The sequence below is a fragment of the Hypanus sabinus genome, chromosome 8 (genome assembly GCF_030144855.1).
Source record: "Hypanus sabinus isolate sHypSab1 chromosome 8, sHypSab1.hap1, whole genome shotgun sequence".
In the NCBI taxonomy this organism is placed as follows: Eukaryota; Metazoa; Chordata; class Chondrichthyes; order Myliobatiformes; family Dasyatidae; genus Hypanus; species Hypanus sabinus.
Window position 1 is genome coordinate 45,757,985 of NC_082713.1, and position 24,522 is coordinate 45,782,506.

At 37.7% G+C, this 24,522-nt stretch overlaps 1 protein-coding gene across 1 annotated transcript in view; it reads right to left on the bottom strand.

Moving 5' to 3' along the window:
• Positions 1–14,214, bottom strand: part of tex11 (testis expressed 11) — a 143,500-nt gene extending 129,286 nt beyond the window's left edge. Inside the window, exons 1-2 of the mRNA XM_059976395.1 lie at positions 14,115–14,214; positions 2,255–2,376 (exon numbers count right to left, since the gene is read on the bottom strand). Of these exons, the coding sequence (XP_059832378.1) occupies positions 2,255–2,376; positions 14,115–14,214 (222 nt within the window). The remainder of the gene's footprint in view (positions 1–2,254; positions 2,377–14,114) is intronic.
• Between the last annotated feature and the right edge of the window lie 10,308 nt (positions 14,215–24,522).

The window sequence follows — 24,522 nt, forward strand, 5'->3', positions numbered from 1 at the left end:
AAGCCTTGATAGAGTGGATATGGAGAGGATGTTTCCTATGGTGGGAGAGACTAAGACCAGAGGACACAGCCTCAAAGTAAGGAACATTCTTTTAGAACAGAGAAGGGAGGAATTTCTTTAGCCAGAGAGTGGTGAATCTGTGGAATTATTTGCAAAAGGCAACTATGGGGGCCAAGTCTATATGTATATTTAAGGCAGTTTGATAGATTCTTGATTAGTAAGGGCATGAAAGGATTTGGGGGGAAGGCAGGGGACTGGGGATGAAGGGAAAAATGGATCAGCCATGATGAAATGCCAGAGCAGTCTCAATGGGCCCAATGACCTAAATCTGCTCCTATACAGAAAACTTGCAGCACTACAAGCCCTTTGGCCCACAATGCTGTGTCGAACATGTATTTATTTTAGAATCTTATGTTCTTTTGGTAACAGGCACTTTGGCTCACTATGTCACCTTTCTAAACTAAACCTATCTGCTTGCACATGGTTCCCCCATTCCCTGCCTGTTCATGCGTCCGTTCATTGCCTCTGATAAGCTGCTATTGTAACACCGCCCTGGCAGTGTGTTCCAAGCACCTACCACCTATGTTTAAAAAAAACTCTGTAAAATACTATTAAACTTCCCTTCTCTCACTTTTTATCTATGCACTAAGATTATTTGATATTTCCACTCTGGGAAAAAGACTATCCACCTTATTTATTCCTATCATAATTTTACATAACTTTATAATTGCTCTCAGCCTCCAACACTCCAGACAAAATAATCAATGTTTATCCAACTTTTTACAGCTTCTCTATACTTGCTCCAAAGACCCAACTTCCTTCCTGTACTGTGGCAACCGGAATTGTAAATATTCCAAATGTAACTGAATGAAAGTTTTATGTGGCTGCAACACGATTTGCTAATTTTTATACTTAATGTTGCAACAATAGGTAAGCATGCCATACACACTCTTTACCATCCTAAACACAATGTTGTCACTTTGTGTTGGCTCATTTGGATTTAAACCGCCACATCATTCATTGTTCAACAATGCTCATAATAATCTTGCTATTTACTGATTATGTTCTCAAAATGCATTACCTCACACTTGTCTAAATTAAGCTACATCTTCCATTTTTCCTCCCAAATTTTCAAATGATCTATATCCTTGCCAACTATCCTTGCTATCCACAATTCCACAAGTGTTCATGTCATCTGTAAATTTACTCATCAGACCACCTACATATTTACCCAAATAATTTATATTACAAACAGCAAAGTCCTTGCACTGATCCTTGTGGAACACTACTGTTCATGGGTCAAGAAAAAAAAACCTCAATTACTACCTTTGTTTTATAGGATCTAGGAAATTCTGGATCCAATTTGCTATGCACTATGGATCCAATGTAAATTAATCTGGACCAGCCTACCATGAGGGATCTTGTCAAATGATCTACTGAAGTCCAGATGGACAGCACCCACTGCCCTATCCTCATCAATCATCCTTCATCACTTCCTGGAAAAATTCAATCAAATTTGCAAGACAAGACCTCCCTTACACAAAGCCATGCTGACTATCACTCAGAAGTCTATACTTCTTCAAATGCAAGAAAATCTTGTCCCTAAGAATCTTCTCCCATAATTTCCCTACTAAAGGCAGGTTCACATGCCTATAATTTCCTAGTCTGTCCCCGTTATTAAGCAAAGGAATATTAGCTATTCTCTGGCCTCATGACAGAATGCCCTTGGCTACTGAGGATACAAAGATCTTTGCCAAAGCCTGAGCAATCTCTTCCCTTGTTTCACTCAGTTTCCTAGGGTAGATATCGTCATGCCACCTTAACATTTTTCAATACGGCCAACACCTCATCCGTATAAATATCTAGAATACCAATATATTCCTCCCTTATCTCATCATCCTGCATATTTTATTTCATTGATGAAGTCCAAACCCATCATATGTCCCATTCATAACATACAAATATTTCATATTATAAACAGCCTACAATTGGTCTGATCCTTTCCTTCCAAGTTTTATTTTCCCACTAGTATTAAATCAATTCCATAATCTTTAAAGGGCACTTATCTCATTTTTATAGACAGTTGGTTTCCCTGTATCTAAAATGTAGTACTACTTACATAATATCTAATTATAAATTAAGTAACTGGCATTTATTTCTCCAAGAACGGTCAGGATAAATGTTTGATCTAAATCATCTCTAAAAGAAAAACAAATGAAACTTCTGGGCAAAGTTATCAAGTGCTTTTACAAACCTGTGCATCCTTGATTTTGTTGTTTTCTACTTCATTCAAAACTGCAACTTTATCAAACAGTGTGTCAATCGCTTCCTCTATACTTCCAACTAACTGATTTCTCAAAAGCTCTTCAGCAAATCCTTTAAAAAAAATCAAAAGCTTTTTTTCAGTTATAATGTCCCTTTCCCCAAGACATGTCAGTATTTTCCAACCAACAATATATTTCTAAGATATATTTCTAAAATGACAGTGCTGTAAGCCCGCAAAATGACAATGTGATGAAGACCATTAATTTATTATGTGTGATACTGATTGAGGGATAGATATTTACCAGGATTCCCCTACACTTTTCCAAAATAGAGCTTTTGAATATTTTATGTCAACTTAAACCAGCCAGTGCGAATTAATTTTAAAATTTCATCCAAATGATGGCACCTTTAAAGTAAAATCCACTTCATACAGCATTATGGTGTCAACTTTTTGTATTAAATTTTCAAGAAGTAGATTAAACCCTCAACTATCTAAAGAAGATCCTGTGGCAGAATACCTGGAAAGATCATAGAAAATAGAGGTATGTTGGTACTACTTCTTGCGGAAAGTGGCAAATCATTTAACAGAATCATTCCCACAGTTCTAATCAAAGAGCCTGAAACCTGGGCCACTGTACCTCCCTCTGCAACTGGATCCTTGATGTCCTCAACAGAAGACCAGTCTATGCAGATCCGAAATAATATTGCCGCCTTGTAATCAACTGTGGCACATCTCAAGGACGTGTGGTTAGCCCACTGCTCAACTCTGTCTTATACCCATGACTGTGTGGCTAGGAACAGCTCAAATGTCATCTATGAATTTACTGGAGACACAACTATTGTTGGCAGAATTTCAGAAAGGATAAGATGAGAGAATACACACCAGTCTTCATTAAGGGATCAAAAGCGGAAAGGATGAACAACTTCAAGTTCTGGGGTGTCAACATCTCTGAGGATCTACCCTGGGCCCAACATATCGATGCAATTACAAGGAAAGCATGACAGCAGCTATACTTCATTAGGAGTTTGAGGAGATTTGGTATATCCCCAGATACTCACAAATTTCTACAGATGTATTGTGGAGGGCATTCTAACTGGTTGCATCACTGTCTGATATGGGGGGAGGGGGGAAGCAACGCACAGGATCAAAATATGCTACAGAAAGTTGTAAACGCACTCAGCTTCATCATGAGCATTAGCCTCCCCAACATCCAGGACATGCCCTCTTGTCATTGCTACCATCAGAAGGTGGTACAGGAGCCTGAAGACACATACTCAACGATTCAGGAATAGCTTCTTCCCCATCTGCAATCAGATTTGTGAATGGATATTCAACCTGAACACTACCTCACTACTTTTTACACTACTTATTTAATATAACTTTATTAATATACTTATTGTAATTTACAGTTTTTATTGTTATGCATTGTAATGTACTGCTGCCACACAACAAATTTCATGACATACGCCAGCGATATTAAACTTGATTCTGATTCTGATCTTTGGAATTCTCCATCCTAGAAAATCTATGTAAGTTAGATCACTTGATATTTAAAGAATATCCGGCTCTGTGACTCCAAGGGTGGGGGGGAGAAGAGGCATGCTGTAGTGATAGGGGATCCGTTAGGGGAACAGACAGGAGGTTCTGTGGGCGAGAACGAGATTCCTGGATGGTATGTTGTAGGATGAGTGATGGGGTTCTGCATAGGGAGTTAGGTGCTAAGTTAAAAGGCAAGATCTCAGGATTAGTACCCACGCCACATACTAGCAAGGCCAGAAATAGGAAAATTATATAATATAACACATGGCTAAGGAAATGGTGTAGGAAGGAAGGCATAAGATTTTTCAAGCATTGGGCTCTCTTCCAGGGAAGGTAGAACCTGTAAAGAAGGGATGGTTTGCACCTCAAATGGAGGGGGCCTAATATCCTTGCAAGGAAGATTTGTTAATGCTGCACGGGGTAGGGTTTAAACTACAGTCGCAGGGAGATGGGAATGAGAGTGCCAGAACAGTTAATAAAGAGGTTGTGGAGGCAGATGTTGGTAAAACCACAGATAAAAAGTCAAGAATCAAAAGGTTCAGCATTGTGCAACTAATGCCCTGAGCTGCATATAGTTCAATGCAAAAAATATCGTAGGAAAGGCGGATGAACTCAGGGTATGGATCAGCACCTGGAACTATGACGCTGTAGCTATTAGTGAGACTTGGTTGCAGGACGGGCAGGACCGGCAACTCAATATTCCAGGGTTTTAGGCATGACATAGCAGGAGGGATTAAAGGAGGAGAGGTGGCATAACTAGTCAGAGAAACTGTCATGGTAGTCTTCCGTCAGGACAGATAAGAGATCACAATTAGTGAGGCTTTATGGGTGGACCTGAGAAATAAGAAAGGCATGACCACATTAATGTGGCTATATTACAGATCACCAAACAGTCCTAGGGATTTACAGGAACAAATCTGTAAAGAGATCGCAGACTTGCAAGAAAGATAACTTTGCAGGGTGATTTTAATTTTCCATATAATGACTAGGAATCCCATACTGTAAAAAAAAACTAGATGGGATAGAGTTTGTCAAATGAGGTGCTTATGGAGTACAAGAAATACAAGAGAACACTTAAGAAAGAAATCAGGAAGGCTAAAAAAAGGGATGAAGCCACTCTAGCAGACAAGGTGAAGGAGAATCCAAAGGGATTCTTCAGATATGTTAAGAGCAAAAATATTACAAATGTATGCAGGAAAGTTTCCTTCATCAGTACATAGAAGTCCCAATGACAGAACATGTGAGACTGGGTCTGCTATTAGGGAATGAGACAGGGCAGGTGACAGAAGTTTGTGTAAGGGAACACTTTACATCCAGTGATCACAAGCCATTAGTTTCAAAGCAAATATGCAAAATGATAGGCCTGGGTCACAGGTTGAGATTCTAAGTTGGAGACAGGTCAATTTTGATGGTATCAGAAATGATCTGGAAAGTGTGGATTAGGACAGGTTGTTTTCTGGGAAAGGTGTACTTGGAAAGTGGGAGGCCAAAAACGAAATTTGGAGAATACAAGGCTTGTTTGTGCCTGACAGAATAAAAGGTAAAGATAACAAGTGTAGAGAACCCTGGTTTTCAAAAAGATATTGAGGACCTGATTAAGAGGGGGAAAAAAGGAGGTACAGAGCAGGTATCGGCAGATAGAAACAAACACGGTGCTTATGGAGTACAAGAAATCAGGAAAGCTAAAAGAAGGCATGAAATTGCTCTAGCAGACAAGATGAAGGAGAATCCAAAGGGATTCTTCAGATATGTTAAGAGCAAAAGTATCGCAAAGGACAAAATTGGTCCTCTGGAAGACAGAATGGTAATCCATTTGTGCAACCAAAACAGATGGTAGAGATCTGAAATGCATTCTTTGAATGTATTCTCTCAGGAAATGGATACAGAGCCTATAGAAGTGAAGCAAAGTGGCATCAACTTCACGTACCCTGTACAGATTACAGAGGAGGAGGTGGTTGCCACCCTGAGGCACCCTGGGCCTGACAAAGGTATTCCCTCGGACCCTATAGGAGGCAAGTGCAGAAATTGCCAGGGTCCTTGCAGATAGAGTATTTTAAAAATCCTTTGCGACAGGAGAGGTTGTAAAATTGAATTGGGTTTGTGGGTCTGGTGAGATACTACAGAAAACACTAACTGTGAATAAGTACATTAATCATTTATTTATAAACAGCAAAAATTCAACCAAGTATTCATGTTCCCCAAATTACAGACACTACAAAGCTGAATATTCAACAAATATACTTAGTTGAAGGCATGTGCAGGACATACCTTCCCAATCATTATCTGCACTCTTTGCCTTAAACAAAGGAATAGAAAGCAAGCCTCTTCTATGTGCTATTTTATACGTGGGATATTTGAAAAGCAGCTGCAGATCCTAAACCAACAAATCATGACGGAAGCAACTTTTAACAATCAGAATAATCCATAACCCCCACAAGGGCAGAGGTACCACAGGATTGGAGGATACCCAATGTTGCTCTGTTGTTTTAAAAAGGCTCTAAACAGAAACCAGGAAATTATTGTCCGGTGAGTTTGACATCAGTTGTGGGAAAGTTATTGGAAGATATTGTAAGGGACCAGACACACAAGTATTTGGATCGACATGGACTGATTAAGGGTAGTCAGAATGGCTTTGTGTATGGTCTAATCAATCTTATTGCTTTTCAAGGAAGTTATCAAGAAAGTGGATGAAGGTAAAGCAGTGGTTGTTGTCAACATGGGCATTTTGACAAGGTCCCACAAGGGAAACTAGTCAAGAAGGTTCAGTCACTTGGCATTCAGGATGAGGTAGTAAATTGGATTAGATATTGGTTTCATGGGAGAAGACAAGAGAGTGGTAGTAGTTGCCTCTCTGGAGGCCTGTGAGTATTAGTGTCATGCAGTAATTGGTGCTGCGTCCATTGTTTGTAGGACTTGTACAGTGAATGGTAGGGCACTGAGGAGTGTGGTTGAACAGAGGGAACTGGGAACACAGATCATTAATCCATTATTGTCAGAGGTAAAAAGGGTCAAAAAGAAAGCTACTGGCACATTGGCCTTCATAAATTGAAGTATGGAGTACAAGAGTTGGGATGTTATGATGAAGCTGTGTAAGACACTGGCACGACCTAACTTGGGAGTATTGTGTGCAATTCTGGTTAACTAAGAAAAGGAAAGGTATCAATAAGGTTGAAAGAGCACAGAAAAAATTACAAGGAGGTTGCCAGGACTTGAGGATATGAGCTAGAAGGAAAGGTTGAATAGGTTAGGACTTTATTCCCTGGAGCGTAGGAGAATGAGGGGAGATCTGATAGAGGTATACAAAATTATGAAGGGTATAGATAGGATAAATGCAAGCAGCCTTTTACTGCTGAGGTTGGGTGAGACTAGAACTAGAAGTCATAAGTTAAGGGGGAAAGGGGAAATACTTAAGGGGTACTTGTTCACTCAGTGGCTGTGTGAAAGTGTGAAATAAGCTACCAGCAGCAATGGTGGATACAGGCTCAATTGCAATATTTAAGAGAAATTTGAACAGGTACATGGATGGAAGGGATATGGAAGGCTATGGTCTGAGTGTAATTTGATAGGATTAGAAAGATTAGTAGTTTAGCATGGACTAGACGGGCCAAAGCACCTATTTCTGTGCTGTAGTGTTCTATGATTTTAGTGCATAAATTCTGCTCATGTTTTATGGTCACTAATCTTCTCAGAAATTAATTAATGGTGTAATAGTTTTATTTCATTATGTAGCAGAATTCACCATTCCTTATAATGCAGCATATCCTTTTACTTTCTATGACTAAAACCACATTAGATTCATTATTATCTTTATAGACATTATCTAATCCATGCATTGCCCGCTGTATTCTCTGCTCTTATTTACTGTATATATAATCTTCCTCAGAAAAGAATTGATCCAAGAATTTAATTTCAGCGTACACAAATTTTTCCATAAATTCAAAGCATTTTCAATGTGCAATGCCGAAGCACTAACATCATTGTGGTATCAAACCTTTATTAATAGAGCTTCCATTAGGCTCAACTATGCCCTTGCCAGCATTTAAAAACTCTAAGAAAAACACCAAAAACATGTCCAAGAGTGGTTTTAATAAAGCTGCTTTATATGGAACAGAGTATTTATTCCTCTAGATATTCTAAAGCATACACAATGTTCTAGAAACAGGTGGAACATGCTGATTACCTAGTTTTAAAAGTTTGCTGAGTCAGCGATGGAGAAGTCAAATCTAAATCTGTTACATAACCTGAACTGGAAATCTTTCCACCAATACAGATTTAACATGACGCAGCTTTCCACAGCTTTTAACACAGTTCATTATAACCATTTATTTTGTAACTTCACATCCATGAAAAGCAACTTTCATTTACAGAAGGCAACACGAGTGAATCTGCAGATGCTGAAAATAAATAAAAACACAAAATGCTGGCAGAACTCAGTAGGCCAGACAGCATCTATGGGAGGAGGTAGTGATGCTGTCTGGCCTGCTGAGTTCTGCCAGCATTTTGTGTTTTCATTTACATAATACTTTTAATACAAGGTTACCAAGATGTTGCACAGAAATATATTGTATTCCAGTTAATTGGGCCATCAGTTAATTGGCCAGCCACTTATTTGGGACAACTCTTAAAGTACACTTAAACCGCTGCCGGCAACGTTGATGGAGGCGGATACAATAGGATCTTTTAAGAGACCCTATGCTGGATAGGTACATGGAGCTTAGAAAAATAGAAGGCTATAGGTAACTCTAGGAAATTTCTAAGGTAAGGACATGTTCAGCACAGCTTTGTGGGCAGAAGGGCCTGTATTGTGCCATAGGTTTTCTATGTTTCTAACAAAAACTAATTGAGAAAATAGCCAGAAATCCCTTTGTTTAGTTGGGACACTTCACCAATTAATGGGTTCAAAAGTCCATTGCCAAACAGTTTCGAACTAATAAACTCTTCTCAGGCTTCAAGCCAGGTACAGGTATTAATTATAACCAATGTTTCAATGACAAACTCTGCCATCTACTCTTTCCCCTTGGTTAGGTAAGGTTTTTGAGGAAGCCATTAGATTGGGGAATTTGCCACAATCTTTTTATAGAGCTTCCATTTCTTTAATATTGAAGAAAGATAAAGACCCTACTAACTGTGCTTCTTATAGACCTATATCTTTATTGAATGTAGACTCCAAGATTTTTTCCAAGTTACTGGCATCTAGAATGGAGAAGGTATTACCCAAAATTATTTCAGATGATCAAAGTGGTTTTATTAAAAATCGTTATTCTTTTTTTAACATTAGGAGATTGTTGAATATTGTTTATACTCCCTCACATAACACTTCAGAATGCGTGATTTCATTAGATGCGGAGAAAGCATTTGATAGAGTTGAATGGCCTTACTTATTTAATGTGTTGGAGAAGTTTAATTTTAGTCCGATATTTATATCATGGATTAAATTAATTTATCATACTCCAGTAGCCTCAGTGTTTACCAATAATCAAAGATCTCCCTTTTTTCGCTTATTTTGGGGCACTAGACAAGGATGTCCTCTTAGTCCATTACTATTTAACATTGCCTTAGAACCTTTGGCAATTGCCATCAGACAATCACAGGATATTTTGGGAATTAATCGTGGGACAGATATTCATGTTATCTTTGTATGCAGATGACTTATTACTATTCATTTCTAACCTGGAGAAATCCATTCCAGCAGTTTTATCATTATTGGGTCAATTTGGTGAGTTTTCTGGGTATAAGTTAAATCTTAATAAAAGTAAATTGTTTCCTTTGAATAAACGGGTCCCAATTTATGGAAATTTACCTTTTAAATTAGTTAATGACTCTTTTACTTATTTAGGGATCAAAATCACAAAAAACCATAAAGATTTATTTAGATTTAATTTTTTACCCTTAATTGATCAGATTAAAGATTTGTTTACTAAGTGGTCACCTTTATCTTTATCCCTAATAGGTAGGATTAATGCTATTAAGATGGTTATTTTACCTAAGTTTTTATATATTTTTCAAGCGATAACAATTTTTATCCCGAAATCTTTTTTTACTAATGTTGACTCTAAAATTTCTTCATATATATGGCAGAATAAAAATCCCAGGTTAGGTAAAACATATTTACAGAGACAAAAAAGGAAGGCGGGTTAGCATTACCTAATTTCAGATTTTACTATTGGGCAGTTAATATTAGATATTTGTTATGTTGGTTGAAAGATGGAGGTGGATCTTTTGGCCCTTGTTGGGTGAGTTTAGAAACTAAATCGGTATCAGCTTATGCTCTGGGTTCTATTTTAGGGACTTCTCTTTCTAAATTGTCGAAACGAATTGACAACCCGATAGTTAAACATACTTTGCGTATATGGTTTCAATTTCGGAGATTTTTTGGATTGACTCAATTCATTTTAAATAGTCCTATTGTATCTAATTGTTTTTTTCACCCTTCCATTATAGATCAAGCTTATTTGGCTTGGAAAACTAAGGGATTACTAAGATTTTCTGTTTTATTTTTAGATAATTGTTTCATGTCTTTTGAGCAATTATCCAACAAATATAACTTGCCTAGATTTCATTTTTTTAGATATTTACAGATTAGACATTTTTTAAGTTCTGTACTCTACGTTTCCAAATTTTCTGCCTTCAGATATTTTGGAGAGTTTATTTGAATTAGACCCTTTTCAAAAAGGGCTTATTTCAAAACTTTATAATATAATTATGAAGATACGTTCAGAGCCTCTTTATAAGACTAAAAAGGATTGGGAAAGAGAGCTTAGTCTTAGTATTTCTAGTGAGAATTGGGATAGAATTCTTCAATTAGTTAATACATCATCGTTATGTGCCAAACATTCACTAATACAATTTAAGGTCGTACATAGGGCCCATATGTCCAAGGATAAATTAGCTCATTTTTACTCTCATATTAGTCCTATTTGTGATAGATGTCAGTCTGAAATTGCGTCTTTAACTTATACGTTTTGGTCTTGTTCATTTTTGGAGAAATATTGGAAAGATATTTTTGATATTATTTCTGCGGTTTTGAATATCGATTTACAACCTCATCCTATTACCGCAATTTTTGGTTTACCAATCTTAGACTCACTGCATTTATCTTCTTCTGCCCGTCGAATGATTGCATTTCTAACTCTGATGGCTAGAAGATCTATATTGTTGAATTGGAAAGAAATTAATCCTCCCACTGTATTTAATTGGTTCTCTCAAACTATGTTATGTTTAAATTTAGAAAAAATTAGAAGTGGTACTTTTGAGACCTATTAAATTTAAAAAGTTATGGAGACCATTTATTCAACATTTTCATATGATGTAATATGACCCTATGCCAAGTTCATTTGATTTCCCAGCTTTTAGCTTATGGATTTTGAGAGGACCGGAAGTGACGGCATTGATGAATACTTATTTTTGTGAGATATTATAAACAACCCCCTTTTTTTTCTCTTTTTTGCTTCTTTTTTTTCTATATTAGTTATTAGTTATTAGATTAGATTAGCTAGTTTGGCATTATATTTTTTTTGTTTTTTTTTTCTTTTTTCTGTTTTCTTTATACCATATACTATGAAATATTTAGACTTACTATGTTCATACATATATTTTATGGCTTATGTTTTGGTAAACTCATTTATATTGTAACTATTATGTATGTTTTTTTTCAAATGTAATGGAATTTATATATTGGTAATTTCTTTATCAATATATCATTTGTATTCTGTCCACATTACTAATATTAATAAAAAGATTTAGAAAGAAAAGACAAACTCTGCCATCTTCTTCAGGGATGAAGCCTGGGCATTCTAGTCCAGTGGTATTTAAAATCAGGCATCATTCCTGAAGAAGATGGCAGAGTTTGTTATCAGAAGATCAGTTATAATCTATAACTATACCCAGATTGAAGCCTAAGAAGAGCTGATTTGTCATATATGCCTGGAAAGCACTAGATCAAGTTTCTAACTAGCATCAGCTGCATACATTTATGTGGCCATTAGACTCTATGCTGCGCTTAGGGTGAACAGTTTTTAAATAGCATCAGGTGTGTGTGTCTGTGTTCAAAAAGCAGTGATTTTTGTCACTGACAGTTGAAGATAAATAAGCAGTAAGTCAATTCAGAATGGTTTTGTTCACTCATTCAGGCTTGTAGATGCCAGAAACAGCTGTTAGACATTACAGAGTGAACAGCTCTTAAGTATCGTCAGTTGCATGTGCTTGTGTAATGTCATCCATTTGGGCCAATGGGTGCCAATTCAAAAAGCAGTGATTTTTGACCATTTTCATTTTATTTTGACTTCATGCAGGAAGGCAATGAAGGCAGTCCATTATCTGCACTAAGTATCTCCACTGATTTTGATCACTTACATTCAAAGCAGATAGAAATTCTTCCGTCAATAACTATTAGGAACTATTACAGTTCTATAATACTGTAATAGCATTAGTACTGTTCTAATTTGTTGCAAGTTTCATCCAAATGCATAATTTGTTACTCAGTTAAATGGTAGTTTGTCTTTTTATGCCTTTCAACTGTTTCCATGAAACTTCTGCTAACTGGAGCAGCCTTTTAATTGGGCCAAAATATACTGGTCCCAACATGTCCCAATTAATTGGAATCTACTGTATTTATCAAACAATATTTGGCATCATCCATACATGAAAAAGTGACCAGAACCTTGGGTTCATTTATTCACAGGGCAGCAATTCAGGGAGTCAAAGGAACCCAGATTGGAAAACACAGATCTTGTAGAATTGGTGAAAGTTATGAGCAAGGGGAATGGTAATGGAATTTGCAAATAAAAATGAAAATTAAGAATGAGGCATCATGGACTAGAAGCCATTGTGATCAGCAAGCACAAAGGCAATGGATGAATAGGATTTTATTAAGAAACAGGCAGCAAGGTTTTGGATATACTCTACTGTACATGAGGTACAAGATGGGAAGATGCCAGAGGATCTTTATAACAGTCAAATCTTGAGGTATCAAAGGCAATGATAACCATGAATGACAACAGCACATCAAGAAAAACTGTAATACATTGCTAGCAACAAAACAGTCTGAACCATGTCAGCCAAATGCATGTCCTCTGTAAAACAAACACTAACATAATGCTAATTTTACAAACTCGGCCACAAACCATTTCTAGAATTTAAATAAAACAGTGAACCCATTGATTAATTTAGAGCATTTGAAAGAACTATTGTCTGTTCCAACACAAAATCATTACATTCGGGTGCTATTCGTGCATTATTCATGCAAGAAAATAAAAGGATGTCTGCAAAAATATATACTTTAAATAGTTTACCTTTTATCTCTGTGAATATCAAGTTTATATCCATTTCGTTCTAAAATGAAAATATCCATTGTTAAGTAGTGCACCATTACATAGCTGTAAAATAACATTAGGCAATTCAATAAACATACAAGATTTTTAAAATTGAACAATAACGCATTCTTCCTCATTTCAAATTTTGGTAGCTTCATCATTCAGTCAGCTGTTTTTAATCTTTCAATGAAATCAGAAATTGTAGGCTGCAAAAAAAAAAAATTGCTGGAGGAAATCAGTGAGTAAAGCATCCATGGAGATAACATTTCAGATTGAGATCCTGTTCCACATTACATTTGTAGTCTCTAATGTCCCCATAAATTGGGATACCCTATGATTCACAGGATGTTGCTGAGGCTACACCTAGAGTATTGCATTCAATTTTCATCATCCAGCTCTAGGAAAGATGTCATTAAGCTCTAAAGACACAGAGTAGATTTCAAAGTTCAAACTTGAGATTTGTCTCCTTACAGAAAACAAAGAAACCCAAAAGAACCCATTCATAAAAAGACCATCAAACACTCAATGTGCAGAGGGAAAAAAATAATGCAAGCAATAAAAAAAATAAGCAAGTAGCATTCAGAACAAAAGAAAGTCCATAGGCACAGAGTCCAGAGCAGCCGGAGCAGGCCACAGCCTCAGTTCAACACAGAGCTGAGTAAACGTTACAGAGCAGCAAACAGAAGAGGCCTGATCCTTGCCTCTTGTCCCAACACCCTGCCTTTTCAAACATCCGGCTTTTAAATCATTCAAACATCAGATCATTCCTTGCACTGAACTCGGACCCAGTAGCATCAATATGCTCTGGGCCTGGAACTTGCCCCTACATTTCAGCCCATACCCAACCTTTACCTGATGCTTAGATCAATCAAACCTCGCTCTCAGTTTAGGTGGACAGGCCTCGAATCCGCCTCTTCTCTGTTCCACTCTATTGTCCCCGACTTGGCTTTGAACATTGACTCAGCATCACCTTTCCATTGTTCAGGGTGATTGTTTACCATAAACTTTACAAGAAAAAGTGTCATTAATAAAGTACTTAGTTGTACTCTTTGTTTTGTTTGCCACCAGTAAGTAGTTGCTGGGCTTCACGAGCGCCATCTTAAACCTGATGTTGCTGAAACTCAAGGGACTGTGTTATTGAGAGAGATTGAGCTGGTTGGGACTATTTTCCTTTGGATCATAGGAGAAGGAGGAATGATCAGAGAAGTCTATAAGATTATGAGGGGCATAGACAGGGTGAATGCACTGTCTTTTTCCCAGAGTTATGGAATCAAAAACTCAGGCTCAGGTTTAACATGAGTGTGGAGTACCTGAAGAGCAACCTTTCACTCAGAAAGTGATCAATATATGGAAAGAGCACCAGAAAAAGAGTTTGGGGCAGGTACATTAGCAACACTAAATTACTTGGAAAGGTACATGGATAGGAAAGATCTAAAGAGATATGAGCCAAATGACCGCTTAGGAGGCAACCTTAGGGGAGAGAGGCAGGAAGGGGAGCTGGGAGGGGGAGAGCTTGGACTGAAGACAGGAGGGGGAAGGTGGGTGAATGGGAGGTGAGCATGCAGTGGGGGGGAAGGAAAGAGCAGATGATCAGAATTTATTGTTAGAGCATAGTGCTATGACACATGTTCAGCAGATCAAGTGCAAGCTTAATTTGTTGTCATTCAACCGTACATATGTATAATGCCAAACGAAACAATGTTCCTCCAGACCAAGGTGAACACAGAACATATACTTGCAAAGATAACACAAATAGTACCACAAATGAATTGACAAATAATAATGTGCACTTGCAAGAAATTAAAAAGTAAACAGAATGCTATTGGTACTTCACACATGATGAGAGCTGGGTGGTTGCTGTCTTACAGCCTGGGGGGAAGGGGGGTAGAAGCTGCTTCCTATCTGAACAGTTCTTGTCCTAATGTTATGGTGCTTTCTGCCTGATGACAGGAGGTCAAAGAAATTGTTAAACGGATGGGAAGCATCATTGGCAGTGCTTTGGACCCTGCATATGCAATGCTCCTTATAAATATCTCCGATGGTTTGAAGAGGGACCCTGATGATCCTCTCAGTAATCCTTGCAATTCTTGGTTGGGACTTGCAATCAAATGCCTTCCCATTCCCATACCAGACAGTGATGCAGGATGCTCTCAATAGTGCTCCAATAAAACTTGGCTAGAACAGGGAGCGGGGGGGGGGCGCTTCACTCTCCTTAAGAAGTGGAGACACCGCTGGGCTTTCTTGACCAAAGAGATGGTGTTGAGGAACCAGGTGAGAATGTCTGTTATATGCACTTCCAGAAACTTGGTGTTCTGAGCTCTCTCCTAAAGTCCATAATCATCTCTTTGGTCTTATCTGTGTTGAGACTCAAGTCATTGTGCTCACACCACTTTACCAGTCACTCTACCTCCTCGCATGACATCTCGTCATGTCATCGTTAATGAAGGCAACTGCTCTTGTGACAATAATGAACTTGATGATTCAGTTTAAAGTGAATCTAGCAGTTCAGTCATGTGTTAGCAGCGTTTACAGCCGCAGCTGAGCACGCAGCCCTGAACAGCACTGGTTTTTAGTGTGATGGAGCTAGAGAATTCTAGCTAGAGAATATGGACTTTCTATCAAAAAGTCTACAATCCAGTTTTAGAGAGAGGTGTTGATCGTATTAATGAAGCTATGCAAATGGAAACAGATAACCTGCTACAGGGGAGGGAGGGAGGGGGAGGGGGAGAGAGGGAGAGAGGGGGAGGGGGAGAGAGGGAGAGAGGGGGAGGGGGAGAGGGGGGGAGAGAGAGGGGGGGGAGGGAGGGAGGGGGGGAGAGAGAGAGAGAGAGAGAGAGAGAGAGAGAGAGAGAGACTTATCAAAAGTTAAAGAATTCAATATGGCCTGGATGGAAAATGCAATCTAGTTCCTCAATCTAGTGCAAGTAGTTTAGAAAATTAAACTGGCAGGCTACAGGAAGCTAAGGAATACCTTCCGTATTGAATGCAAGTGCTTCACTAAAGCCGTCACTGAATCTATGTTTAGCTTCTCCATTTAAGAGGACAGGAGATAATGAACTCCAAATGCATTAGGCTTGATTGCAAGTATAACAGTTCAAGATGCAGTATTGTTACAGGATAAGGCATAATAATTAGGTGCAGATGTACAATGTAGAAAAATAAGGTCTTCTGTTTTTATTGAATAAAAATAGAAAAACAATTATGAATTAGTATGCTGGTTTTTATTTCAAGATGAAAGATGTAATAAATATATCATCTTTATTACAAAAGATGAGTTTTATTGTAATTTTAGAGTCCTGGTGAAACTACACCTGGAAAAAATGTACAGAACTGTTCCCCATAACAAGGGGAGGATATAAAAATAATAAGGTGATGTTACGACCGTAGTCCCCTCCTTTGTGAGAATCACAAATTCACTGTTGAGTTGGGTCAAGGGGCCCAGGAAATGGGAGAAGAGACGTGCAGACTGTCTTGTTTCCCCGGCGATGCAAAGCTATGGGATATGGCCATTGTCTCTTGGAGACCAATTTGTGGATTGAGATACTATGCTACGTGAACGTCCTCAGGCAAAGTGGGCTGGTTGAGGGAGAGAGTGCACACCCCCAACCTGATTGACATCTACGACCCTGCGAGTCAGGATAAAAGAGGGTCTGTAGGAACAGTCCCTCAGACGCACCAGAAAAAACGTTAAGCGACCACGTAACAGCAGGAAGTCATCTGAAGGAGGCCACGTGCGTTCAGTTCCGTTGCTAGAATTGGTGGCTGGAACCACGGAAAACGGCTTTTAGCTAACAACGGGGAAACCCACTCCCCTGACTCAACGGATTGGCATCCTAAAAGACCTGGGCAAGTTTTAAACCGCCGCTCTCTTAAACCCAAAACGCTGCAGCGTGAACGAACTAACAGTGACTGTTATCTTTCCATCGGACAATACACTATCCCCAAGACAACGATAGAGCTATTTCTTATAGGTTATTATTATACCCGCGCTTTAGATTTAGTATTGATGACGTATATTATCTGTATGTTTGCATTAATCTTATTTTTGTGCCCTTTATCAATAAATACTTTCAAACATAGTACCATCAGACTTCAACGAACCTCTCTATTTCGTAACAAAATTGGGGTTCTCGTCTCGGGATTTGACACCAAATTGGGAGGCCAGCAAATCGGGCTTGTAAGTCCACACTTGGATCTGGTTACGCGGGTAGCCAAAGGGGAAACCAGCAAAGATAGATGTGGGTGAATTTATAGAAAACCTGACTCTGGAGGCGCTAAAGGCGGCCACCAAATCAGACTTAATAAGTTTGGTGAAGGAGTTAAACCTCATAGGGGTGAGGTTGTCAATGAAAAAGCGGGAGGTGCAAAGGGCAATAACTCAGTATTATATTGGGAAGAATGTGTTTACAGATGAGGTATTGGAAAATATCCCTGAAGAGGTACCAGCTAGTGGGACGGCTCAGTTAGAGTTGGAGAAATTAAAGTTGGAACATGCACTTCAGTTAAAGCAGCTGGAGGCAGCCGAGAGAGAGAGAGAGAGAGAGAGACAGAGAGAGAGAGAGAGAGAGAGAGAGAGGGAAAGGGCCGAGAGAGAGAAAGAGAGGGAGCATGCACTCCAGCTGAAGGAGTTAGAGGAGAAACGAGAGCATGAAATGAGGTTAAAACAGCTGGAAGCAGCTGAGAAAGAGGAACAGAGGAAACATGACTTGGAGATGGAGAAGTTACGGCAGGGGCCACGAGTTCCGGGGTCAGACCGAGAGGAGCGGTTCAATGTTGGTCGAGAGTTGAGGCTAGTACCTCCGTTCGAGGGGGCAGATGTTGATAGTTATTTCTTGCTTTTTGAAAAGGTGGCAGTGAATCAGAAGTGGCCCAGAGGTCAGTGGGTGGCACTGTTACAGAGTGTCTTAAAGGGGAAGGCACAGCGGGCATATATGGTGTTGGCCATAGAGGAGGGAGAGGAGGAGAGTTATGACAAAGTAAAGGTGGCCATTCTCCGGAGTTATGAGCTAGTACCTGAGGCGTACGGACAAAAGTTTAGAAATTTAAAGAAAGGGTGCAATCAGACGTATACCGAGTTTGCCTATGAGAAGGGACCGGTGGTGCACCGCAGAGAGAGTGGAAGAGGATTATGGGCGTCTCAAGGAGTTAATTCTGATTGAGAAATTTAAAAGTTGTGTTTCGGAGGATATCCAGACGTATTTGAATGAGAAGCCGCATAAGTCCATCTCGGAATTAGCTAGGTTCGCAGATGAATATGCCCTAACCCACAAGACAAAGTCTTCCTCAAATAAAAGTTCCCAGAGAGACCGTGGGAATGATCGAGAAAGTCCGCCGGCTGAGGCAGAGGTCCCGCCGGGAGCTAGTGGTAAGGTTGAAGGGGAAAGGCCAGACAGCCAGAGATTTCCGGGCTTGACTTGTTTTAATTGTGGAAGGGGGGGCATATTGCATCTCGGTGCTTTGCTCAGCAGAAAGAGACAGGAAAAGGGAAAGCAGCAGTCCCTATCGGATGTGCCATGGTAATCAGTAAATCGACAAGAGAGTCCCGGGTAGACAGAGTACGAGAAGGGTCTGAGACTTGTCTGTCACACGGAACCGTGTCTGAGAGGGAGGAGGACACACCAGTTCCCGTACGGATCTGGAGAGACACAGGGGCTGAGCTGTCGTTGATCAGCAGTAAGGAACTAGAGCTTGGTCGCCAGACGAGAATGGTAGCTGTGAAGGGAATAGTAAAGGGACAGAAATGGTGCCCTTACATAAGGTCATTATGGATTGTGAGCTGGTATCTGGACCAGTTGAAATAGGGGTGCGATCAGAATTCCCGAGAACTGACGCGGACGTCCTTCTCAGTAACAATTTAGCAGGTGGTAAGGTTTGGGCAGCCGTGATGCCGACACGCTGGCTGGTGAGTGTTGTGGCCCCGCCCCTAGATTCCAAGATCTATCCTGCATGGGCGGTCACTCACAGCATGTCCAGAAAGGCAGCTGAGAATGAGAGCTGTTTAAATCCGACCTGTTTCGATTTGGCCGAGACGTTTCTACTGACCCTACACCACGAGGGTTTAGAGGGTGGTAAAACGAAGAGTAGCAAAGTGAAAGAGGGTAAGGAAGCGGAGGTAGATCTGCCCTTAGCGAGGAGAAAGGTCCTAGAGGCAGGGAATAAAGATGAGGAACCGATAGAGCGGTTAAGAGGTCCAGAGTTGGACAGGGATGATCTGTCTGATTTGGCAGAACTGTTTGAAGAAGTTGAAAATTCTAAAGGTGTTCCCAATAATGAGGGCAGTCCTAGATGAAAAGGGTGCCCTTGCCTTGAAGAAGTCTGCTGGGTTGGCAGATGAGGTTGTTTCAGCCCGTGGGGTTGGGTTTACTCCGGAAGGGAGTTGCCCAGAGAGTACCTGGGAGGATCGGGAGAACTTAGAATTTGAAAAAGGTACGGGTATTGAAAGCCTGGAAGAGGCCAGGCTTTGAGTGTGTCCAAGATGAGGATGCACATGGTACTGAACCTAGCAACGGAGCGCAGAAAAAGTCTGAGGTATTTGATTCAGTGAAATGAGACTGCCGTCCTCGTGGGTCAGATAGACTTGGTTCAGTAAAGAAAGGGTTAACCTTGGGAAGTGAGAGTTCCCAGGTGTTTGTGTTCGAAGGTGTGTTGAAAGTTAATGCGGAGTTCAAAAATGGGGAGATAAATATTATCATTGAAGGAAACGGGAAATCTGTAGTTCCCAAATCGAATGAAAAAATTTTAAACCCTGCCGATCGCTTACCGATTAAGCCGGGAGATGATGTGGCCCCCCACGCTATTGTTATTCCAGAATGTGGTGTGAAAAGCCAGAATTTGAAATGCTGCTTGAGCAAAGTGGTCGAACTAAAAACACAAAGCCTGAAGGGTCCCGACGAGAGGGCTAGCTACCTGTGTAAAATTAAAGAGTTGGGTGGAAATTCAGAAGACGGTCTAAGTTTGGGACACGGTGTTGATAAAATAATTCCTATATCTCGCCACATTACCCAAGCTCCCCACGTGGGAACTCCCCGGAAAAGAGGCGACGGTTCAGGGGGACACCATTTTTAAATAGCAAAGCCGGTTGTACGGGATTTCGACAAAGCCTGTGAATAATAAAGACAACCCCCTTGGAAGCCTGCCTGTTCAGTTTGAAAATGACCAAAAGATTAGTATTTACATAAACTTTTGTCAATGCACGTAAGCTAAGATCACACCTCCTTAGTTTTGTTGCTGAGGAAAAAAAATAAAATAGGTGGTTATTAAATTTAAGTCTGATGCTACAAGACTAGTACGGTACAAGATGTTAAAAAATTAAAGAAAGTGACACTGTAATCATTAACTGTTTAGATACTGAATTGAATGTATAACTGTAGTACTCTGTAGAAAAAAAAACTTTGGTGTTGTGTTAGATTCTAACACCCTGTAAGACTCTGTATTACTTCGTTTTTTTCCGATGGTAAAAAACGCGCTGAAGAAAGGGGGTGTTATGTCTGTAGCCCCCTCCTTTTTTTTTTAAACTTTTTTTATTGCATTTTTAAATGATTACAAGGTATGAAAAAACAATGTATATAACCCATACCCCCTCCCCTTAACCCCTCCCCCCTAACAGCCCTATAGAAAAAAAAAGAAAGAAAGAAAGAAAGAATGCCTGGTGGTTGGAAGATCTCCACATGCTCCATGGAATTCGTAATAATTTTAATATGTATATTTATTTCTTTCCCCTAATAACCAATTGTTTCATCTTCAAAGCATCTATATATTTAATCCTGTCTTTTGTAAATAAGGGCTCCAAATTTTCAAAAATGTTTCATATTTATCTCTTAAATTATAAGTAATTTTTTCTAATGGAATACAACCATAGATTTCTTTCTTCCAAGAATCTATATTAAATGTGTATCCGATTTCCAAGTAACTGCAATAGCTTTTTTGGCTACTGCCAGTGCAATTTTTATAAATTCTTTCTGATACTTATTTAGTTTGAGTTTCGGTTTTATCCCTTCAATATCACCTAGTAAAAATAATATTGGATTATGAGGAAATTGTGTTCCTGTAATTTGTTCCAGTAAAAGTCTTAAATTTGTCCAAAAAGGTTGAATTTTAGAGCAAGACCATGTCGAATGTAAAAAAGTACCAATTTCCTGGTTACATCGGAAACACTGATCCGATAAATTTGGATTAAATTTTTTTATTTTTTGTGGTGTAATATATAATTGATGTAGAAAATTATACTGCACTAATCTTAACCGAACATTTATTGTATTTGTCATACTGTCAAGACATAGTCTTGACCAATTTGTTTCTTCAATTTTAATATTCAAATCACTTTCCCATTTTTGTCTTGACTTATGGACTCCTTGCTTAATTACCTGTCTTTGAATCAAATTATACATGCAAGATATAAATTTTTTGATATTTCCTTTTTGAATTAAAATTTCTATTTCATTAGATTTCGGCAATAACATTGTTTGACCTAATTTTTCTCTTAAATAAGCCCTTAATTGAAAGTAACAAAATAAAGTGTTGTTTGATATTTTATATTTATTCTTTAATTGTTCAAATGACATTAATATACCTCCTTCAAAATAATTCCCTATATATCTAATCCCATTTTGAATCCAATTATATAAAAGTTGGTTGTCCATTGTGAAAGGAATAAGTCTATTTTGAATTAAAGATCTCTTTGCTAATAAAGATTTTTTTATCTCATCATCAACATTTATCTTATTCCATAAATCAATCAAATGTTTTAATATAGAAGATTCTTTCTTTTCCCGTATCCATTTAGATTCCCATTTGTATATAAAATCTTCTGGTACATTTTCTCCTATTTTATCTAATTCTATTCTAATCCATGCCGGTTTATCTTTCTCGAAAAAAGATGCAATAAATCTAAGTTGATTTGCTTTATAATAATTCTTAAAATTTGGAAGTTGTAATCCTCCTAGATCAAATTTCCATGTCAATTTTTCCAACGATATTCTGGACATCTTACCTTTCCAGAGGAATTTCCTCAGATATTTGTTTAACTCTTGAAAAAACTTCTGGGGTAATTGTATTGGTAATGATTGAAATAAATATTGTAATCTAGGGAATATATTCATTTTTATAGTATTTACTCTACCTACTAATGTTATTGGTAATGCCATCCATTTTTCAAGATCTTCCTGAATTTTTTTCAAAAGTGGTAAGTAATTTAATTTGTATAAGTTTTTTATATCATTATCAACTCTTATACCTAAATATTTTATACCATTTGCTGGCCATCTAAATTGAGTTATTAATCGACATTGATTATAATCTCCTTTAGTAAGAGGTAAAATTTCACTTTTATCCCAATTTATTTTATAACCCGATATTTTCCCATATTCTTCTAGTCTATAAGATAATTTGCGTAGTGAATGTAATGGATCTGTTAAATAAATTAGAACATCATCAGCAAATAAGTTAATCTTGTATTCTTCCTGATTAACTCTGAAACCCTTAATATCTGGGTCCATTCTGATTAATTCAGCTAGTGGTTCTATTGCCAACACAAACAAAGCAGGTGATAGTGGGCAACCTTGCCGAGTTGATCTTGTTAACTGAAATGATGTTGAAATTTGACCATTTGTCACTACTTTAGCTTTGGGATTAGTATTTAAGGTTTTAATCCATTTTATAAATGATGTTCCTAATCCATATTTTTCCAATACCTTAAATAAAAAATCCCATTCCAATCTATCAAATGCTTTCTCTGCATCTAAAGCAACCGCCACACTCATTTCCTCCCTCTTTTGTGCTAAATGGATTATACTAAATAACCGAGTTACATTATCTGCCGATTGTCTATTTTTGATAAATCCTGTTTGATCCATATGCACTAATTTTGGTAAGCATTTAGATAATCTATTAGATAAGACTTTTGCTATTATTTTATAATCAGTGTTTAATAAAGAAATAGGTCTATTATGATGCTGGTTTTAAAAGGTCTCTGTCTTTTTTTGGCAATACTATTAAAATAGCTGTTGAAAAAGATTCTGGAAGTTTATGCGTTCTTTCCGCCTGATATATTAACTCCATAAATGGAGGAATTAATAAATCTTTAAACTTTTTATAAAATTCAGGTGGAAAACCATCTTCTCCTGGAGATTTATTACTTTGAAGTGATCCCAAAGCTTCTTCAACTTCTTTCAATGTAAAAGACATACCTAATCCCTTCTGTTCTTCTGTATTTAATTTTGGAAGAGTTATTTGTGATAAAAATTCTTCTATCTTAACATCATCATTCTTTGATTCTGATTTATACAACTCAGAATAAAAATTCTTAAAAGCCTCATTAATTTCTAGAGGTTTATAAGTAATTTCATTCACTTTTGTTCGAATTGCATTTATTGTTTTAGAAATCTGATCTGTTTTTAACTGCCAAGCAAGAACTTTATGTGATCTTTCACCTAATTCATAATATCTCTGTTTAGTTCTCATAATTGCTTTTTCTGTTCGATATGTCTGGAGTGTATTATATTTTAACTTCTTATTAATAAGTTGTCTTCGTTTTTCTTCTGTCATATTTCTTTGAGATTCTTTTTCTAATTTTATAATCTCTTTTTCCAATTGATCTATTTCTATCATATATTCCTTCTTAATTTTAGAAGTATAACTTATTATCTGACCTCTCAAATATGCTTTCATTGCTTCCCACAATATAAATTTATCATCAACTGAATGTAAATTTGTATCTAAAAAGAACTGAATCTGCTTTTTCATAAAATCACAAAAATCTTGACGTTTTAGTAAAATTGAATTAAATCTCCATCTATAAATTGATTCCTCTTTATCTATCATTATCATTGTCATTATTAAAGGAGAGTGATCAGACAATATTCTTGCTTTATATTCCATGTTTTTCACTCTATCTTGAATATTTGTTGATAACAGGAAAAAATCTATCCTTGAATATGTTTTATGTCTATTTGAATAAAATGAATAATCCCTTTCTTTTGGATTGATTCTTCTCCATATATCAATCAAATTTAGATCTTTCATCAATGATAGAGTTAATTTTGCTACTTTTAATTTTGTAATAGCCTTTGTTGATCTATCTAAAACTGGATCTAAACAAAAATTAAAATCTCCACCTATTAATATTTTATCATGTGCATTAGCCAAATTCAAAAAGACCTCCTGTATAAATTTTACATCATTTTCATTTGGTGCATAAATATTCAAAAGAGTCCATAGTTCTGAAAAAATTTGACAATGTATAATTAAATATCTTCCTGCCGAATCAATTAATACATTTTGTATTTTAATTGGTAAATTTTTATTAACCAAAATTGCAACTCCTCTTGCCTTTGAGTTAAATGAAGCTGCAATAACATTTCCAACCCAGTCTCTTTTTAATTTCTGATGTTCTATATCCGTTAAATGAGT